Source organism: Grus americana, chromosome 2 (assembly GCF_028858705.1).
Source record: "Grus americana isolate bGruAme1 chromosome 2, bGruAme1.mat, whole genome shotgun sequence".
Classification (NCBI taxonomy): domain Eukaryota; kingdom Metazoa; phylum Chordata; class Aves; order Gruiformes; family Gruidae; genus Grus; species Grus americana.
Genome location: NC_072853.1, coordinates 122,110,004 through 122,127,833, shown reverse-complemented (window position 1 = coordinate 122,127,833; position 17,830 = coordinate 122,110,004). Strand labels below are relative to the sequence as shown.

General features: G+C 39.8%; 1 protein-coding gene across 6 annotated transcripts in view; it reads right to left on the bottom strand.

Annotated features, from left to right (window-relative positions):
- The window catches only part of CPNE4 (copine 4), a 364,382-nt gene that overhangs the window by 42,068 nt on the left and 304,484 nt on the right, over window positions 1–17,830 (bottom strand). For all 6 annotated transcript variants that reach the window (XM_054816831.1, XM_054816828.1, XM_054816829.1 and 3 more), the window contains exons 8-10: window positions 15,465–15,563; window positions 6,347–6,433; window positions 5,697–5,756 (exon numbers count right to left, since the gene is read on the bottom strand). In XM_054816831.1, coding sequence (XP_054672806.1) covers window positions 5,697–5,756; window positions 6,347–6,433; window positions 15,465–15,563 — 246 coding nt within the window. The remainder of the gene's footprint in view (window positions 1–5,696; window positions 5,757–6,346; window positions 6,434–15,464; window positions 15,564–17,830) is intronic.

The following is a 17,830-nucleotide window of genomic DNA, read 5'->3' as shown; positions in this document are numbered from 1 at the left end:
ATACCCGCACTGACCATAAATCTTTACCAGAAACAGTTTTCTATAAAGACTCCAGCCTTAAAGCAAAGGTTATTTTACAGTGCACTTCATCAAATTTGAATCAGGATAGTATTGATAACTATCTCTAAAAGTAAATGACAGCTTATAAAATAAGAGATAATAAAACTAAAATGGCATAATTAGGAAAAAAATTAAATGCATTACTATTCTGTGTGGAAAATGATGTTCTAATATAAATGAATCAAATTAACTGTCTAGGTTCTAGTACATAATTAAATTATTCCAGCTCAGATGATGTTCAGGACATAAAAGCTGTGCAGCAAAAACGTCCTGAGAGAGTTAAAAGTCCTACTAAAACTATAAATTAAAACTCCAGTTAGGGATATTTCTTAGTTATTTTAAACCTTACTGTGGCTGTAGTAATAGTAGTAGATACTGCCTGTCTGGTATTTTTTATCTTCAAAACATCTAAGCATTAAATAATTAACCCTCCCAATTTCATAGATGATAGCAAGCTTAAAGGTGAGCTGCAGGGTAAAAATAAAGCTTGAATCCTGCACAGATTTTTGTGTTGAAAAGGCTTAGAGAAGATTGTGGGAAGCATTCAATGCAAAATCCTCTAAAAATTCATTTATCCCTTTTACAATGCTCTTTATACTTCTCACTGTATACCCCGGCATGCATTTTCCTGTGATATCACTGTCATGGACAAGAAAGTCCTCTTTTTAATTTGTGATGCTGCTTTCTAGGAATTCCTAGAAGGGGCAACAAGAAACCCAAAGGGTCTCATAGAGGGAACAAAACCATTTACAAACTTCCTCATGATTTTGTCCAATGACCTGTTCCTCCAAAAAACCCATTATACCTGGATGTTCAATAGACAAATGCACAATTTCAGTTTTCAGTTTTACAGGGCAGTTGACAGGTAAGGGCCTTGCTGAAGGCTGTAAAAAGAACTTTGAAGTCCCAGCTTGCCTCTGCAAATATGCAGCTTCCTCAGCTGGAGCCTCTGCTTGGCACAGGGAAGACTATTTTACACAGCTATAAAATAAAAATGAAACATGACATTTTCATTCTCCCTTAAAAAAACAACACAGTCCTCTTGAAACTTATTTTTTGTTGCTAAAAACTAAAAGGGAAAAATCATACTGGGTCAGTGCAACGTGGCTTTTCCCCACCGTTTCTGATATTCCACCTCTAACTCTTCGCTGAAGAAAAATATTTTTCACTGGCCTCTGGTTAGCTTGGAAATCCCTTTGTCGCCTTGGTCAGCTATGAACCCCCCACACCTCACCACATGTCAGTCAGGAGATACAAGCTTGATTTGCCTTGCAAATAAAGTAATCTTTCACCTCCGCTTCTCTACTCAGCATTCATGCACTGAAACAGTGAGTCTGTTTTCCACATTGATCTTTTTCTGAAAATGATAGCTTGATTTAACTTCAATAAATTGATGGGAAACCTCTCATGTTCTGAATTGCATGTATGTATGTAACTGAGGAAGAAAGAAACACTAGTGCTTTGTGAAACCTCAGGTAAATCTGTAGATACTTGTATGGATTAGCTTTGTTTTGGGATACTTATTTTTAAAAAATCTTAGCCTAGGTGTGCGTATTTTCTTAAAAAGATGTATATTTTCTCTGACATTAATTTAACCTTCAATTTTGTTCTGATTACAGAAAGTGCAAAAATTTCACTGTATGACAGAGAAACAGAGGGCATTCCTGTAAAATTGTGAAAAGTAGGTGTTTTCAATGATAACCTCAAAACAGACATTATTGAGGCTGGAGTGACACACCAGACGGAACTGGCAAAGTCTGCCTTTGTGGCTGCTAGCCATGCCTAAATGCTTTTTAATGGAAAACAAGACTACAGTGGGTTTCAGGAGCTTGGAAAAAAGTCTGTGGCTAGTGTTTGGGAAAGGAAAAAAACCCTCCCCAAAACAAGCTTCCTTTTTGGAAATGGTCCTTGTGGTAGAGACCTGCTGATAAACAAAAAATACTCTAATTTCCTATGATGAAGCCTTTATGAAAATTTGTACTCAGATGCACTGTGCTTGACTTTGATCCAAATCTCCGTTTGATTCCCCAGGGGAGGACTTTTAAGAAAGATGATTGCTTTTACTTTCCACAATTCCAAAATAACGATGCAGAGCTCTGCTCTTTTAGTATTACCCGGCAGTACCAAGGTCTTGTGCAAATAAGCAGGATAAAGACTGTAAAACTAACATACCACAGAAGCTAGGTTAATACCACAACTGAGCTATCTTGTGGGCAGCAAGTAGGAATCTAATTTTCTACAGGGCGTACATTTGATTTTTATCAGTGTATCTTTAAAAGTATCAGTTTAAATGGCCCAGTCATCTTCCCACAGCTAAATAAGAACATAACGTAGCAATAACTACACTCTTAGTACTGTTTTTCCTCAGCCTTGTAAAAGGGTGATTTTCATTGCACTGAACACATCCTGCGCAGCCTGGACCTCCTGCTAGATCCGTCAGCAATGAATCAGCCTGCCCAATACCGTGACCTGCCTAAGACAGAATCTGTCCAATATATCTTTCTATTACAGTTCCTTTTATGCATGTTACACATCCTTTCTGCTGTATTTCCTAAAGTGATGAAAATGTCTTCTGACTACAGACCCATTTGCACTGCCAACTTCTGAACATTTCTTCTGCAGCAGGGAACACTGTCTGATAAGAGATACAGCGTTTTGCAATAAGCAGTGCATAAAAGTAGCGGACTGGAATCAGCACTATTGATCTCTATAGATGAAAGCTTCTTAATAAATGGTTTTAAAGTGAAGGAAAAGTTTACTTTCGTTCTTCAGAGACGTTCTTTCTAACTACAAACTCTGTTCCTACAATAGATGTACAAAGTATCCCAAGAACACACAGCATGACATTACCAAAGCCTTCATTAGTGCTTTAAATTAGCAGGTACATCATACTACAGCTTTTTGTTATCAAATGTATGCTTAGCATCCCAGTTTCCCTCCCTCAGCAAGTGCCCCTTCAAACCACAGTTGTATTGTACAGCCTGTACACAGCACGAACTCAATAGAAATGTCATTAAGACAACAACAACAACAATGGTACATGTACCAGGAGAGTTTCAAACAATTCCACATCCATTCCAGTTAAAAGAAATGGAAATCTGGGAAGGTGGAAGGAATAGGCTTCCTCTGTTTCAGTGGTCTGAATTAACCAGATGAGGACTATGAGAAAAGGAGATTATATGGTGCGTGCAGAAAGCAAGGGAGCATTGGATATCTCCCCATAGGCTGCACCCTTTTGCTTCAGGGCCCACTGGAGAATCTCTAATACATTTCTGGAAACAGCAACACATCTCACAACCAGTCTGTGCCATCAGCATCAGGGAGCAGTGCAACTGAGGCAGGAGCAGTAAAATATGCAGGCAGTCAGCTCGTGACGATCTTTAAGTAGAACCACTAGGTTATGCGTGAACAGAGCTGCAGGCACAGAGACACCCACAACAGCTTCCCCCGAGTCCACGTAGGTTGGAAACCGATAATGATGAGTTTACACAATTCCTTAGCTAGTGGATTTACCATGGAGGTCAGCAGCAATTCAGGGTTCTCTGCAGTTCACAGTAAAATGGATCTTTAATTTCCTTTATGTCCTCACTGCCTGTTCTTGCAGGTGAGTTTACCTGAGTTTCCTACTAACAATGGGTTTGTTTCATTTCAGCGAAATGAAACATTAGAATAGTAAAATATAGTAGAAGCAATACTATCAGTCAGATATAGCAAGAAATCCATTTTAACACAGCAGTTTTCAACTTGTTCACAGCCTACTAAATAGGAAATCTGTGAGAAATAAATAAAAGGGAAGGAAACTGCCACGACCCTTCAGCGCGCTGTGTAAGGACTTGCTCTTCCATTGGAAAACATTAAGGAGGAATCAAAAAGAGTTTGAAAAGCACAGCTGTAATGTAATAATATGTATATCCCTAGACACTTTCTAATGATTACAATGCTCCTGTGCTTGTGCTAGACTTGTAGGAAATGCGTATGAACCAGTCTCTGCATGTGCTTAAGCGCCTGCCCTGGTTAAAAAAGGCTTATAAATATTACTGAAAGACATTACTGTCTTTCTGCTAATGACCTTGAACACATTTGAAAATTGAGTTCTTCCAGCCGTATTTTTAGGGAGGAAATGTCAGGAAAGAAAAATGAAAGGGGTTTCCAGGAATTGGAGAGTTTCAGATTTGGAGGAGCAATGGGCATTGCAGGCATGTGGGGATAACAGAAGAAGATGACAGGTAAAGTAGAGAGGTAATTACAGAGGATGCTTTTCTTGAGAGAAGACAACTTTAAAGATCTTTGTCCGCTGCTGTAGGTATTTCCTTTAAAACTAGAAACAGGGTTTCAGTTCTGGGTTCAGTTCCGGGTGTTATCCAATGAGCTTGTGAGGTGTACTGGCAAAGGGCATGTTTTACACCTCAAAAAGCTGATTCATACATAAGAAGACAACCACAACTGTCTAGAGCTGCTGCTGTTGCCAGAACTTTCTGTTGGGACAGAAGAAATCTTCTTGTTAAATCTTTTTGGAAAATGAAGGCTTGTCTGGAAAAAGTGAAATGGAACATTTCAGCAGCATCTGATGTCTGATACTTGATACTTGGGAGCAGAAACAGGGCAAGGTGCTACAGGAAAAGAAAAGATCTCCAGAAGAAGAATATTACCCTGGAGCATTAGATTTTATCCTTGTAACTGGCATGAAATTAGAAGTTACATAAGCCAGACTGGAACTGAACCACAATCTGTATTCCTATGCTGTGGGAAATGCTGATATATTATTTTATTTCACTTTTTTTCTCAGATTGATAATACCAAAACAAAAAGAAAGAAAAGATCAAAACCACACAGCATTAAATGTTTCTAAAAATGATTATATGGAAGTGCAAAATATTTGACTTCTGTTTATGGAAAGCTCTGCAAATAATTTTATCCCCTTGTTCCTTGAACTGAATAGCTTCCGAATTTGCTCTAAGTTACGACCTTGTCCCCCTGTAGTGCCATCTTACCGCTGGTAGTTACGGCTGAGGTACAATACGTCAGCGATGGAGAGAGGTCTCTGGCTGGACTATCTCTTTGCCTGTGACTTTCTGTGTGGCACCATTAGAGGGGAAACAACTTGCTTTAATGGAGGACTCATTCTGGAAAGGAAGACTGGTCCATAGGACTGATGAACAGGACATCTAACATTTAAGTAGCTAAAAGCAGGTGAGATTAAATCCTCCCCTGTGACACAGTCCGAGCAAGGGAATTTATTTGAACTCCTTGTGTACAAATAGGCTCAAAAGTCAAAGGCCAGTCAGCACTGTCACAGGGACTAATTATTTTGTCCAGCTTTTGGGACTGGCGTAGCTCAGATGGAACTGGTGGACCACATCAGCTTAGCTTCTCATCCCTGTATGAAGTTGTCTTTACTTTTTGCAACGTGATTGTTATTGCTGCAAAGTATAAAAGTAAATCAGCATGTGCAAGAAAAATCTTACTGCATTAATGACCATCATAGTTTTATTTTCTGGGCTTAATACATTTTGCAAGAAGACCTAAATAATTTGCTAAGGAATAGCATATCAGAATCATTTCTCGGTGAAAGTAATGAATCAGTATCTAAAGGGATTCCCTTTCTTTAAAACAAGTTTGAGAAGTAAGACACTTACTGTAAACTGTATTTGGCAGCCTCCCATGATATAATCTAAGAAAGAATGCATCTTGTGGATCTGCAGGCAAGAAAGCAAGACATTCAAATTAGCTGTGTACTGCTAAAACATCAGAGAACTGCCTGGAAAAAGTAAATTGGAAGGAGGGAAGGGGCCAAGTAAAATAAAGGGAGAAAGCGTTGAATATAGTTTGAGACAGAAACAAAAATGTAAACAGAGAAAATATCAAAATTCTAAAACTACAGAAAGGAAAATTCACAGCAAAAGTAAAACCAAGCTCTGCTCCTTCTCAGTGAGAAGTCAGTGGAAATTTTGCTATTGGCTTAGGAGGAAAAAGAGCAATTTTGTAGAAATGATGGAAGGATTAGAAGGGAAAGACACAAAAGGCCAACTGGCAGGCTTGTAGGTGTAAGAGTTTAGTACTGCCTACTCCACTGCACAACAGCAGAGGTAGGGCAAGAGAAATGAAAGAGGAGAGTTGGGGACAGTCAGCTTACTTTGGGATTCAAGTCCTTGTCTTTACTTTTTGTAGTGGATCAGCTTCCATTCTACAGGTAGCTCCACTTTGTTGCCTACATTTCCAAACACGATTAAAATATATCGCTGAGAGCTTAGTAAAGAAACAGCCAAAAAGCAAAACACATCTTTACCTTGCACTGGTTAAGGATGACAATGCCTGAGTTCTTGTAATTCTTCTTCTTTGCTTTGTACTTGGGGTTAATGCATTCCCATTGTACCTATGAAAAATAGCAGTCACTGCTTGAAGGAAAATATATGTACAAATTGAATAATTAACAAAAATATCACTGTCTGATTTCCACAGTTGACTAAATCCTATCAAATAATGGTGCACATAGAAGAAAAAATGAAAACCATTAACTATGCAGAGAATGATCTTAACAGGAAACGCCCCAGGGCAAACATCTGTCTTCAAACATGTATGTGTGGACACAGCACTGAGAGGTATCCAGATTCATGTGTTGTCATCTTCCAGTCTTGCAGGTTCAGATGTTACATCAGCAAGGTTGAGAATCTTTTGAGATCATTTAAGAGGAGAAAAAAAAAGAGGGAACTTAATTCAAATGAAAATACTTGAGGGAGTAACCCAATGCATTGTATTAACTACAAAACTGCCTATGCAGTAACACTGGTGTTTTGTATTAAACTCATGATTAGAGAAATTCTGAGCAGAGATCCTCTCATTCTCTCTTGAAAGAGAGCAATAGTTTCTCCTTTAAGTCTGATAGTAAAAGAAAAAGTTAAGAAAATCATTAAAAAGTACACAAGATGCAGTTAACTAATTACTGATATATTTGAAAATTATCCCTAAGAAGATATTAAAACCCTTTTTTTAAAATGTTCTGATTAGTTTTATTTACAAATAGTCAATTTTACAGCAAAGTAGTCCTGCCTTGTTACTGAAATATGTTGTCTTGTTCCCATCATAACATCTCCCAGTCTTACCGATTTCCACTTCAAATGTTCTGCTCTCCTCTACAATCCTCCTTCAGGCAGATTGATAGGGCCAAGCTTTCAGACCCTGACCTCTAATGACTACGTATTATTCATGCCTCTTACCGAAGGACTGAAAGATATGTTTGTACATGCAAGTATCTATTGGCATTTGTAATTCTAGATTTGTATAGGTAATGTGTTATTAAATATGGTTAAGAACATTACTATTTTCTTTCAGGGCATTGTTTCAAGTGCTGGGAGAAAACACGTGAGCTGCTAACGTTACGTTGGGTTACATAAAGAATATACCTCCAAAGAGAACCAGGATGGTCTATTATCTAAAAATCCCTATTATGACATTTTGAAATGAAACCTATCTGTCTTAAGTGTTACTATACTCTGTCTATAATGAAGACCTTCATATAGCATCTGTCTGAGCAAAGTGTTTGAGCACATAAAATAATGTTTACCTTATGAACAGCCCCAGTGTTCGAGATTCAAACCATTGCCTAATTATTTGAATGCCTCTGAGGTATCTCAAACTTAGAGCTTTTGTCAAATGTCAAAAAAGGGAAGGCAAAACATATGGTTTTGGAGCAATCTGAGACCTTTTCTGCACAGGAGAGGAATATTTTCATCACTGTGTCACTGGAGACAGGTGACAGAGTGAAGAATGGGAAAAGACAAAAAAATGTTCCAACTGCAGGAAGCACATCTGCTTGCTCTCCCAGTTAGCCTACAGCTCAATTATTTGTCTTGTGAAATGAATTTTCCAACTGAGAAGACAGGCAGACACAGGCCCACATGTTCAGGGGAAATCCTCCATAAACATTTTTTTCTCTACTCGAGAGATGCAGTCAGGCTTAAGAAATAAAAGCCCTTCTCTCCAAGTAAAGAGAGTGCTCTGTGACACAACATCAGAGTGCAATAAGCTCATATTTGGGAAAGCAATCTGACAGTGAGGCAAAAGCACTGCCCACTCCCATCTTGATACGTTGCTGTCTGGCAAAATGGTATAGCATACAGTTGTCTCCAAACTCACTGGAAGCATTCCTACCTAGCAATTGTGCTGTCTGTATATTATAAAGAAACTGTAATATATCGAATAGAGAGAAAAAATAGGTGTGAGGATTTGTGTTCCTCCTTCTGACACTGAACTACATTGCTTTCCCCGGAACGTCCAGGGTGCACTTTCTTAATTTTATCATCCTCCAACATGAACACTTTTCAACGTGTATGTTTAAACAAGGCCTGACCTATATGAACGCTTACACGATGCACATAATTCCTCTCCTCGGGAAAAGGACTATCTAAGCCTGATAAACGTTATGTTCATGTAATTGGTTTCTGGAAGAAGTTTACACTATATAAGGACCAAAGCAGCATAAACCATTACTTCAGTAGACAAACATCTGTGCTTGTGACTAGCCTCTCAGCTTCTCTGTGCTAACTGTAAAATGCAACTAGGAATGTTCACCTGCCTTTGCAATGCATTTTGAGATATATGGATGACAATTCTCTGCAACTATCTAAAGCTCATTAAAATATTCCACATGCAAGTCACTAACATGTCATTGGCTGTTCTGGATAATAAAGCAAAGGAAACAACAGACTAACAAATTCCTAGAAAGAAGGAAAACAGAAAGAAGAACAATTTTGCACCTATTAAATATGTAGATATGATAGTATGGAGAGGAGAGGAGAGGAGAGGAGAGGAGAGGAGAGGAGAGGAGAGGAGAGGAGAGGAGAGGAGAGGAGAGGAGAGGAGAGGAGAGGAGAGGAGAGGAGAGGAGAGGAGAGGAGAGGAGCAATTCCCACAGTTCGAGCTGAAGATATGACAAGCATCATCTGCCGGAAATTCCCTATACTGGCCTTGTCATATCTCCAGCTCTTCTAAAGGGAACAGAGTTCAGAATACAGCTCTAAGCAGGTAAGTAATAACGAGAAACAATTTACAAATATTTTGCTTGCACTGCAAGGCCAAGCTCAATTTTCAGTCTATTCCTACATTCCCAGTATTGATTTGGTATCTGACATTGTTTTTTATTGATTCATTTTTGTGTCAAATTAACTTTTCAGTTGAGAGGAAACTAATGCAAGAGTCTGCAATCTGACACTGACAGTAAACATTATGAAGTTTGGATTCATCATTCTGAAAGTCACTTAGCGTTTCCAGACTACACTGCTTTGGTGTTTCTTTCATACTCTGAAATTTAAACCAGTGTGTGGAGAATTTCTGAATGTAAAACAAACTCCATCCAGTTATTCTTCAATGGACGTCAGCAAACTAATGCTGACACTTGTAAGGCCCTAATCCTCTTGTTGCTGTAATGAGGAGACACAGATTCCTCAATGGGAGATGTTACTCTCTGCAGTGAAGGATGCTGCCTTCCCAACCATCCTTACCCCTTCTCTTACCAAACCTGCGGAAGAGAAGAGCAAACGGTGCAAACACCCATGCCACACACCAGCAAAGGGAAGTGGAGGTGACTAAGTGTAGGCAACCATTGTAGAACAGAAATTTGAACAGTATGTGGCTACCAATAGTGCAAGCTATTCAGAGAAAGAAATGAAGATGTCAGGAGGGCTTCATGTACATTAAGGCAAGAGAAATCATGACACAGAGCAGCTGCTTTCTCTGGGACGCTGTGCTTGCACAACCAGGACATCGAGTAGTCCTGGGAGGAAAGGGCTAGAGCTATGGCAAAGCTTGGGTTATCATTAGCGTGTTCTCTTGCCTCCCCTGCAATTCTTTTGTTTCTCTCTTGTTCCTTCATGTACAGCTGCTGCAACAAATTGCATACTTTGTAAATGACAAAGGAAGCATCACGGTCTAATGGACAGGGCAAAAAAACCCAATCGATAGCAGGCAGCATTATATCCTGCATTATACCTTTCTGGTGCCTCAAGAAAAGCAAGTAGTTTTTAAGTGAACTGCATCTCCTCCTGTGCGAAAGGCTAGTTTATTCCTGCCGTCCCCTCAGGCAAGAGGATAGAATGTTGGGTTTTTTCTCCTGTCCCACAAAGACACCCACCATGGGAGAAGAGCTGCTCTTAATCACTATCAGAGGTCTCCTCTGGAAACTTCCACCTGGGAAATGAAGTGAAAATCAAAGCATTTCTTGTTTCCCCAGCCAAGGCCCCCAGCCTCATCCGTGCTCCTGAGGTTGCACCACTGGTTGCCTAATCACATGGATGTGGCACGTGCCTGACATGGCTGCACCCTCCTCTGAGGCCTCTGTTGCCCTCTCTGGGGCCAGCAGCAGCTGCTGATGTTGTAGGCAGTCCTGGATGAACCTGCCTGTCTCCTGATAAAACTAGACATGGAATTGTCCACTGGTGTCAATAAACTCCTTGGCCTGTTACCAAAGGCTTCAAGGTCTCATCCATGCTCAGTTATCTGAAGAGCTACCTGATGCAAACGCCCTGAGTTAGGATCATAGTCAGCTATCTGGACAAATGGGGGAACCCAGCTCAGATCCCCTCAGGACCCCATCCAATCTTGTGCACCTCAGCAGCCCTCCTTGCCCCCCCGACAATACCCCAAACTTGTGGGAATGTCAGTGGAGGCGGTAAGTACGGTTCCTCCCCTTTCCCTCTTGTGTGTGTATACACACGTGTACATTTTTACGTAATACAGGAACAGATTTTTTCCTTACATAACTCCCATGCTGCATGGGGATCCAGGTGGTTTATGTTTCTATGATTTTTTTTCCCCAAAATCCCTCTGGTTTTATTGCCTTCAGTTTAAAAAAAAAAAAAAAGTGACTTTTTTCTAATTAGTGGAGGATTTCTCCTTTCAACTATGAAAAGCTTTAACAGTCCTTAAATTTTTATCACGCTTTTCTAATCTTGCTTTCAAATGTTTGATAGGTTAATATTAGAACACCTTATAAAACTGCCACTGTACACATATTGAAAATATATATTATACATATATTTGGAACAAATCCTAAGCATACAATAAACTCAAAGTATTTACTAGTATTTCACTAAAAAAAATAACTGTTCCAAATAGGGATGGACTTGTTCTTACTGCGTTTTCTTGTGTCAAGATTACGGTAAAGGAGTAAATGATGAATTTTGGAATGGTGGAAAATGTTAAATAGAAGGTTTAGAAATGGCTGCTTCAGATGTGCATTTGAACAATAGGATGTCTTTGTGCCATTTTTTATTGCTGGTCAGTATGAAAACAGGCTAGGTGTCAGAATATAACAGTCTGTGACAACAAAGTAGTTATTATGGAACAGAAGTATACACCAAGCTATTATCCTGAGGTTGTTCATGATCACAGAAATCTTCTTAAGCAGCATGAATTAATTTCACCTGTACCACCAGCCAAAGACCAACAAACTTTCCCAGAATTCAATCCTTTCAGTCAGAAAGTTGCAGAGAAGCAACTGTCACTCTGAAGGAGTCATAATTCAAAATTTGTGAATCCCACCCAGGACCTGCCACATTCAGGAAATAAATTAATAAACTACTCATGCCGTTACTGATCAAAACAGGTGATCAATCTGTTTTCCTTCCTTCACACACTACTGGTTCAACCACTAACAAGCTGCCAGTGCTGGATTCGCAACATTTATCTAAATGATACCTGGTCTCAAACACAGATTCCCAAGAAATCTCACAGTGGAGGCAAGCCAGCAAACCAAATATAAGCTCATCTGATCAGAGGCTGACACTCAAACTTGGGATAATCAGTACCCAGCCCAGGGATGGAACTGAAACAGCCTTAGAAGAACCATCACCTGCTTTAATTAAGTAGGTGGCACATACCCATTCTGACCATCTTAAATGGTTCTGTAGCAGTTGATAGATTGGCTACAAGATACTTTTATCTTGCAGCCAAGAGGGGGAGGTTGAAGAATCGGTTAGAATACTCTGTGCTTTCTGGAGGACGACCAAATGGATGTACAATTAAAAGGCAACCTCAAGATCCTTGTCAACTCCTCCAGAGATGAGGTGAGCTGATGAAATCGTGGGAAGTACTAGCAGTTCACGGATGACACACGGCTCTTCCTGCTCACCAGCACAAACTACCATGTTACTCCCACCCTTACTGCTTAATGCTTTTATGAAAACTTGTGGAGCTGATACCAACTAATGCAGACGTTGCTGATGGGCAGAGAGGGAGAGCTCGCACCATTGGTGTAGCCTCCTTTAACACTGCACAGATTTGCAGCTGGTACTTAGGAAGAGTTCCTGGATCCCCCATCAATGATAAATGTTCCCTCCTATTCTCTCCAGTTGCCTGAGAGAGTGAAAAACCCTGTTTGACAATCACTAGGGCGTTTTGATTATCTTTTAATTATCTTTTGACAAAACTATAGCAATGTACTGTAGCTGGCCATAAAGTCTACTGCACAAAAGAAAATATAACCAGAATAAAAAGTTTCACTGTGTCTCCTTAGCAACACAAACAGGGATGTCAGACCTGAGTTCTGCTCTTCACACTGGCTTCCACAGCATCTGAGATGACATTCCAGGTTTTGGTCTCATCTTTGACACTCGCTGTTATGAAGCTATGTGAAAGAATGCTTAACGCCATGGGCTGAAGGTTGTAGCTGGCAATTTTGTTCCCCTGGCTGAAAGGAGTACTACATGGAAAACAGAATATTTTCTGGCCTGAGGCTATGAAAAACTCTCTTCTAGAAAGAAGGACTATGTCTAACCTACTCACCTCCTCACCCATGTATAATTACATTTCTCTGATGTGGCCTTCCTCATTAGAAGTATCTAGCAACACATCCACTTGAAGGTAAAACATCTTCCTCCTCCTCTGCCATTCCCTCAAGGTTTACTAAACCCCCTTTATTCTAAGTAAACACTCCATTGCACACGCTTTTTCTTTGGGGAGAATAAAACTAAATAAAAAACCAACAAATGCTAATCACATTGCTTAATGTTGCACAAAGGATGTTGAGATAAACTATGCACTAAGATGTATTTATGGGGTCCACAGATAATGGCATATGTTGCTTTTAGCAGCAATAGTTATTTCTGAAGACTAGAGAAAAAGGAGATAGGATGAGGGAGGGAGGAACAGAGAGAGAAAGAGAAAAAATAGAGAAAAAGGAGAGAGGACAAGGGAGGGAGGGAGGAACAGAGGGAGAGAGAAAGGGAAAGGGAAATGGAAAGGGAAATTGCTCTTTGGCTCCAGCCCAGTGACAAGTGACATGGTCTTCCACACAAGGGACCTCTCCTGTACAACAGTGATCACAATACTTTTTCCATAATAACTATATGGTTTTCAACAGGATCTGCTCAAAGTCCCTACTGCTTGTTCTTGCCTATCATGCTAACAGCGCTCACTGAAGCCTGCTTTCATCAGGTGCAAGAGCCGGCCAGCATGTGCATGTCTATTTTTTGGGCAATATTTATTAGCCACTTAATTGACTATTACCTACTATCTTATCCACTAAATCTTGTTTTCCTCTAGAATACACTAGAAAATAGACTTAGAAAAGCAGAGGGGGTAGAAGGACTGATTCTCACATTGGTGACAATCATGTCCCGTAAGAACTGGCTCTAACAGCAGCATTGGATTTTGCAGGTGTAAGCCCACAGAGTAACTGCACAGTAAAAACAGAATGAGGGCAACAAGGAAGAAATAACGCGACAAAGCCTTAGGCGTGTGGAGGGGAAAAGCTGTAATTTTGCAGTGAAAAGCAGATTGCAATGTTATACAGGAGAAAGGCAGTGTAGCGAATGGCAAATGGCAGGACAAGACAAAGGTTCAGGCACTTAAAGCATTGTGCAACATTAAAACATTCCTGTGCAACATTAAAACATTCCTGGACGGAATTCTTCCTCTGAAACTGCAGTGTCAACCTAGAACAAGAATTGGCAAACGGCTGTACTAACTTCTTGTGGCTCTGAAAGAGTAACCATCCTTTTCGCAAGCTGAGGATGAAAAGAGCACACTGTTTCATCATCATAATAAAGAACATATAGTTTATCCTTCATAGCCATTCCTGGCACTCTGGACTGCACGTCTCTTGTCTTGGCCAACAAGCTGTCTGTTTGGGAAAGACTGTAATGCTCTTTTGAAGACCTTTACATTGGAAATACACACCCTTTACCTCTCTCACACAGTCCCTTTCCCAGCCACAGGCACTTGTATACAAAATTGGAGTGTTGTCACATCACTGGCCTTGTTAGTATTATTCACTCTGGAATCTGTTTACTTCTTTAGGTAGGTTTTATTTCCACTCAAATTCAGTCTGGTTTAAGTTTTGATCCTCTGACTTAATTTAAAAGAACAAAACAGGGTTTCATTTACATTCGGGTTCTGTTCAGAAGTTATTTATAATTGGTTAACATATGACTGATACATATGAAGAGTATTTTACACACATGAGCAACATTTGCTAAACTCTAGGTTGTTCTAAGACCATCAACAGAAAATGTCTAGAAGAATCATAAAAATTTCTTGACCTATGGAGTAGCCTGACTGCTTCCCATTTATTAACCACCTTTTGACTCTTTCTTAGCTTTCCGTTAACACATTATAAACAGAACCTTAATAGAAAGCCCAAATAAAGCTTATTAGGCATTTGTATTTGGTGTTGAGACCACCATGAAGCAGTGAATACAAATTATCAGCAGATAAGAAAGTCAACATTTTTAACTCCCCCTCAGAGAATTTATCAGAACTAACACCTTCAGGAGTACGTAATAATAGGAAATGGCAATTTCTGGAATTAGATATGCCAAATCATTTATCATATTCAATAATTACCATCAACTTCAATTTGAAAAGATCAGGCTGACATAAAGAAGTTAAATTATTAATAAGCTAACAATTTCATTTTCCCTTAGGACTGTAATTCATGAGATTTTTAGGAAACTGATTAATTTCATCATGATGGGTTGGTTCAAGTTAGAGCTGGCAGCAATGACCGCAGCACATGAGAAACGGAGAAAGACGTAGAATGACCCTCACCCAATAAAGGCCTTTAGGCCAGCAGGGAAATGCTTTGAGTACACAGACTGTGCATCTGCTTTGCCATGACAGCACCTCATAGAAACCATGTGCTTGGGCTCAAAGGAAATAAACCTCAGCAGAAAGAAATGTGAACTAGAAAAAGATCCTAAGTATTTCAGGCACGGAAGTACAGGAAAGGCTCCTTTTTGCATTTTCAGATTATCATGTCCAGATAACAGTAAAACTTATGGGCGAGAGCAACACAGCAACTAACTTCTGAGAGACAATGAGGCAATGTCACTCGCTTTATTACAGGGTTGTCTGAGGAACACTGCTCTACAAAGCTTAAAGACTGAGATTCTGGGGTGGTTTCCACTTACCTGTCTTCCTTCCATAGCTCCTCGCATTTCCTTGAAAGTCGAGCTAAATTCTCCAATGAAGTCATGCTTTCCATTGGAATCCCAGTCCCAAACTATGCACTGGGGAGGCAAAGGGGAAAAGAACAAGAGAGCATGTTTTTCTTCAGACAGAAAACAGGTTTTATTGAAAAATACTACAGGAGAAATTATGATATGCATTGGGTGGAAAGTTTTATCTAGAAGGAAATCACAAGACATATTAAAAACATATTCTTATCCAGATCAGAATGAAATGACAAGTGGAATCTCAACACAGCTTGCTACTGGCAGTTGTGTGTTATGGAGTTGGCTGACGAAAGCATGTTCATCTACTCTAGAAAGAAGGGATTCCTTTACTCCATCTTTTTGCTAGGTGTAAAAATACAGGATTATGTGTATTGGCATGTTCATGGTCAAATGGTGTCCTGACTTAAGAGTAACTTACCTCATTGAAGTGCTTTACAAATAGAAATTAATATTCAAAACACTAGTTGCAGTGGACAAATGTTACCATTGTCATTTTTACAGTCGGTGAAGGTCAGATAATAGTTACAGAGATCATTTTCTGAAATGCCTTTGAATTTATACACGTCAGTGGTTGGTGCCCATATCTTGGCTATTTTCCAGTGTTGTTCAACAGTGACTATTCAAACCAAACCTCGCTCGTAGTCATTCCTAAATTCATGCATAAACCTGAATATCTCAATGAGTTGGAGCTGTGATAATTTTATTTTACGTACATTGCTAAATAAAATTCAGCTAGCCAAGCCTGAAGCACATAGCAATAACTACATGCTTTGCTAATTATTAATTTTAAAACTGGCCCAAAGACAACACAGCGGCTCACAACTTTTAAAGAACAAAATCCCAAACTCACCCTCATGGTCTCCCTAGCTAAAGCTCGCATACATTGACAGAATCAGAAGGCCTTCACTGAAAATGTCCTGGTATCAAACATCTCTTTTTCTTTTTTTTTTTTTAAAGTAGAAATGTCTCAAAGCCATCTGCACTGTCACATGAGGAGTGCGCTAACATTTGGCCATCAGATGGCTTTGAGGGTAACTTTGACTCCCTCCTGAGGGTCAGAGTCTTCTCGGTCTGTGCATGGGTGTGGGGTGAAGGACTGGGTCAGTGGCAGTAGTGGAGGAGGCCCCTGCTGAGAAAGGCAGGAATGACACAGAACTGGGGGTGGTAGGGCAGCAATAGTGGGGTACCAGACTTAACAACAGTGGGTTTTATCAGGCCAGTTCATCTAAACTAGGTTCAGTGCTTTTAACCCAGCACTAGCGGTTAGACAACACATGACGAAGAGCAAGGTTTGCTCCTCAGAGAGTCCTTAAACCATTTGAAGTTTGCTTGGTCCAAAGGGGCACTTTGAGTTCACCCAGAAGGGAACTGAAATCACTGGATCTCAACTGGATCTCGAGTGTTAAATATTTCCAGAAAAAGCATTTTATTGAAACAGGCTTACATGTCCACCAGCTACACTTTCTAACCAGCCCAAATAATTCAAAGTTGGTATGTGTACACTATGGCCAATCCCTTTTCATTGGACCACCAAACCAGTGGTTTGTAAATTCACTTTGAGGGTAGGGGGAAAAACTCTACAGAAAGCTTGAGATATGGGCAAAATGATTCAATTCTTTGAGTGAGAGCAAAAGGACAAAAAAATCTTTCAGGAGAAAGACTATTTAACAACAACTTAACTCCCTACATGTGGATTGTCGCACAAAGTCTGCCATGACAGATGTTCACCATCTAACATCCTCCCACTACAGCCCTAAGTTAATAAATGGCCTTTTTCACACAAATATTTGTCCGTGTGAGGTGCATTGATTTGAAGCATGGGAAGGAAGGTATTTGATCTGTACATCTAAGCCAGTTACCTGAATTTATTATGCTAGTAAGTGCCCAGGCACCTTATTTCCCTTTGTAAAAGCAACACAGATGGTGATTTCACTAAATTCATACCCAGGACTCCTCCAGGCAGTAAACCACCACCCACATTATCATTTAAGTTCCTTTTTTTAAAATAATGATTCTAGCTTTCTTTTGAACTTTCCACACTGCTCCACTTAGCCCCAGGAACAGATTTGGTTTGATGCAAGGGGAATGTCTCTGATCCATGTAGAAGATGTGCAGTAGAGCTACAAAGGACTGCCCATTGGGAAAGAGTTCAAGCATACCTCTCATTGCTACAGACGTTAATCAGTTGAAACAGTTCACTGGTCAGGCAAAGACTTGGTTCTTGAGCCTTCTGTTACTTTTCTATCCTATCACCTGCAATTTTGCTTACTTTTTTTATGCAAGGATCCCAGACAAAAGGAAGATCTCCAGATCAAAAAGTA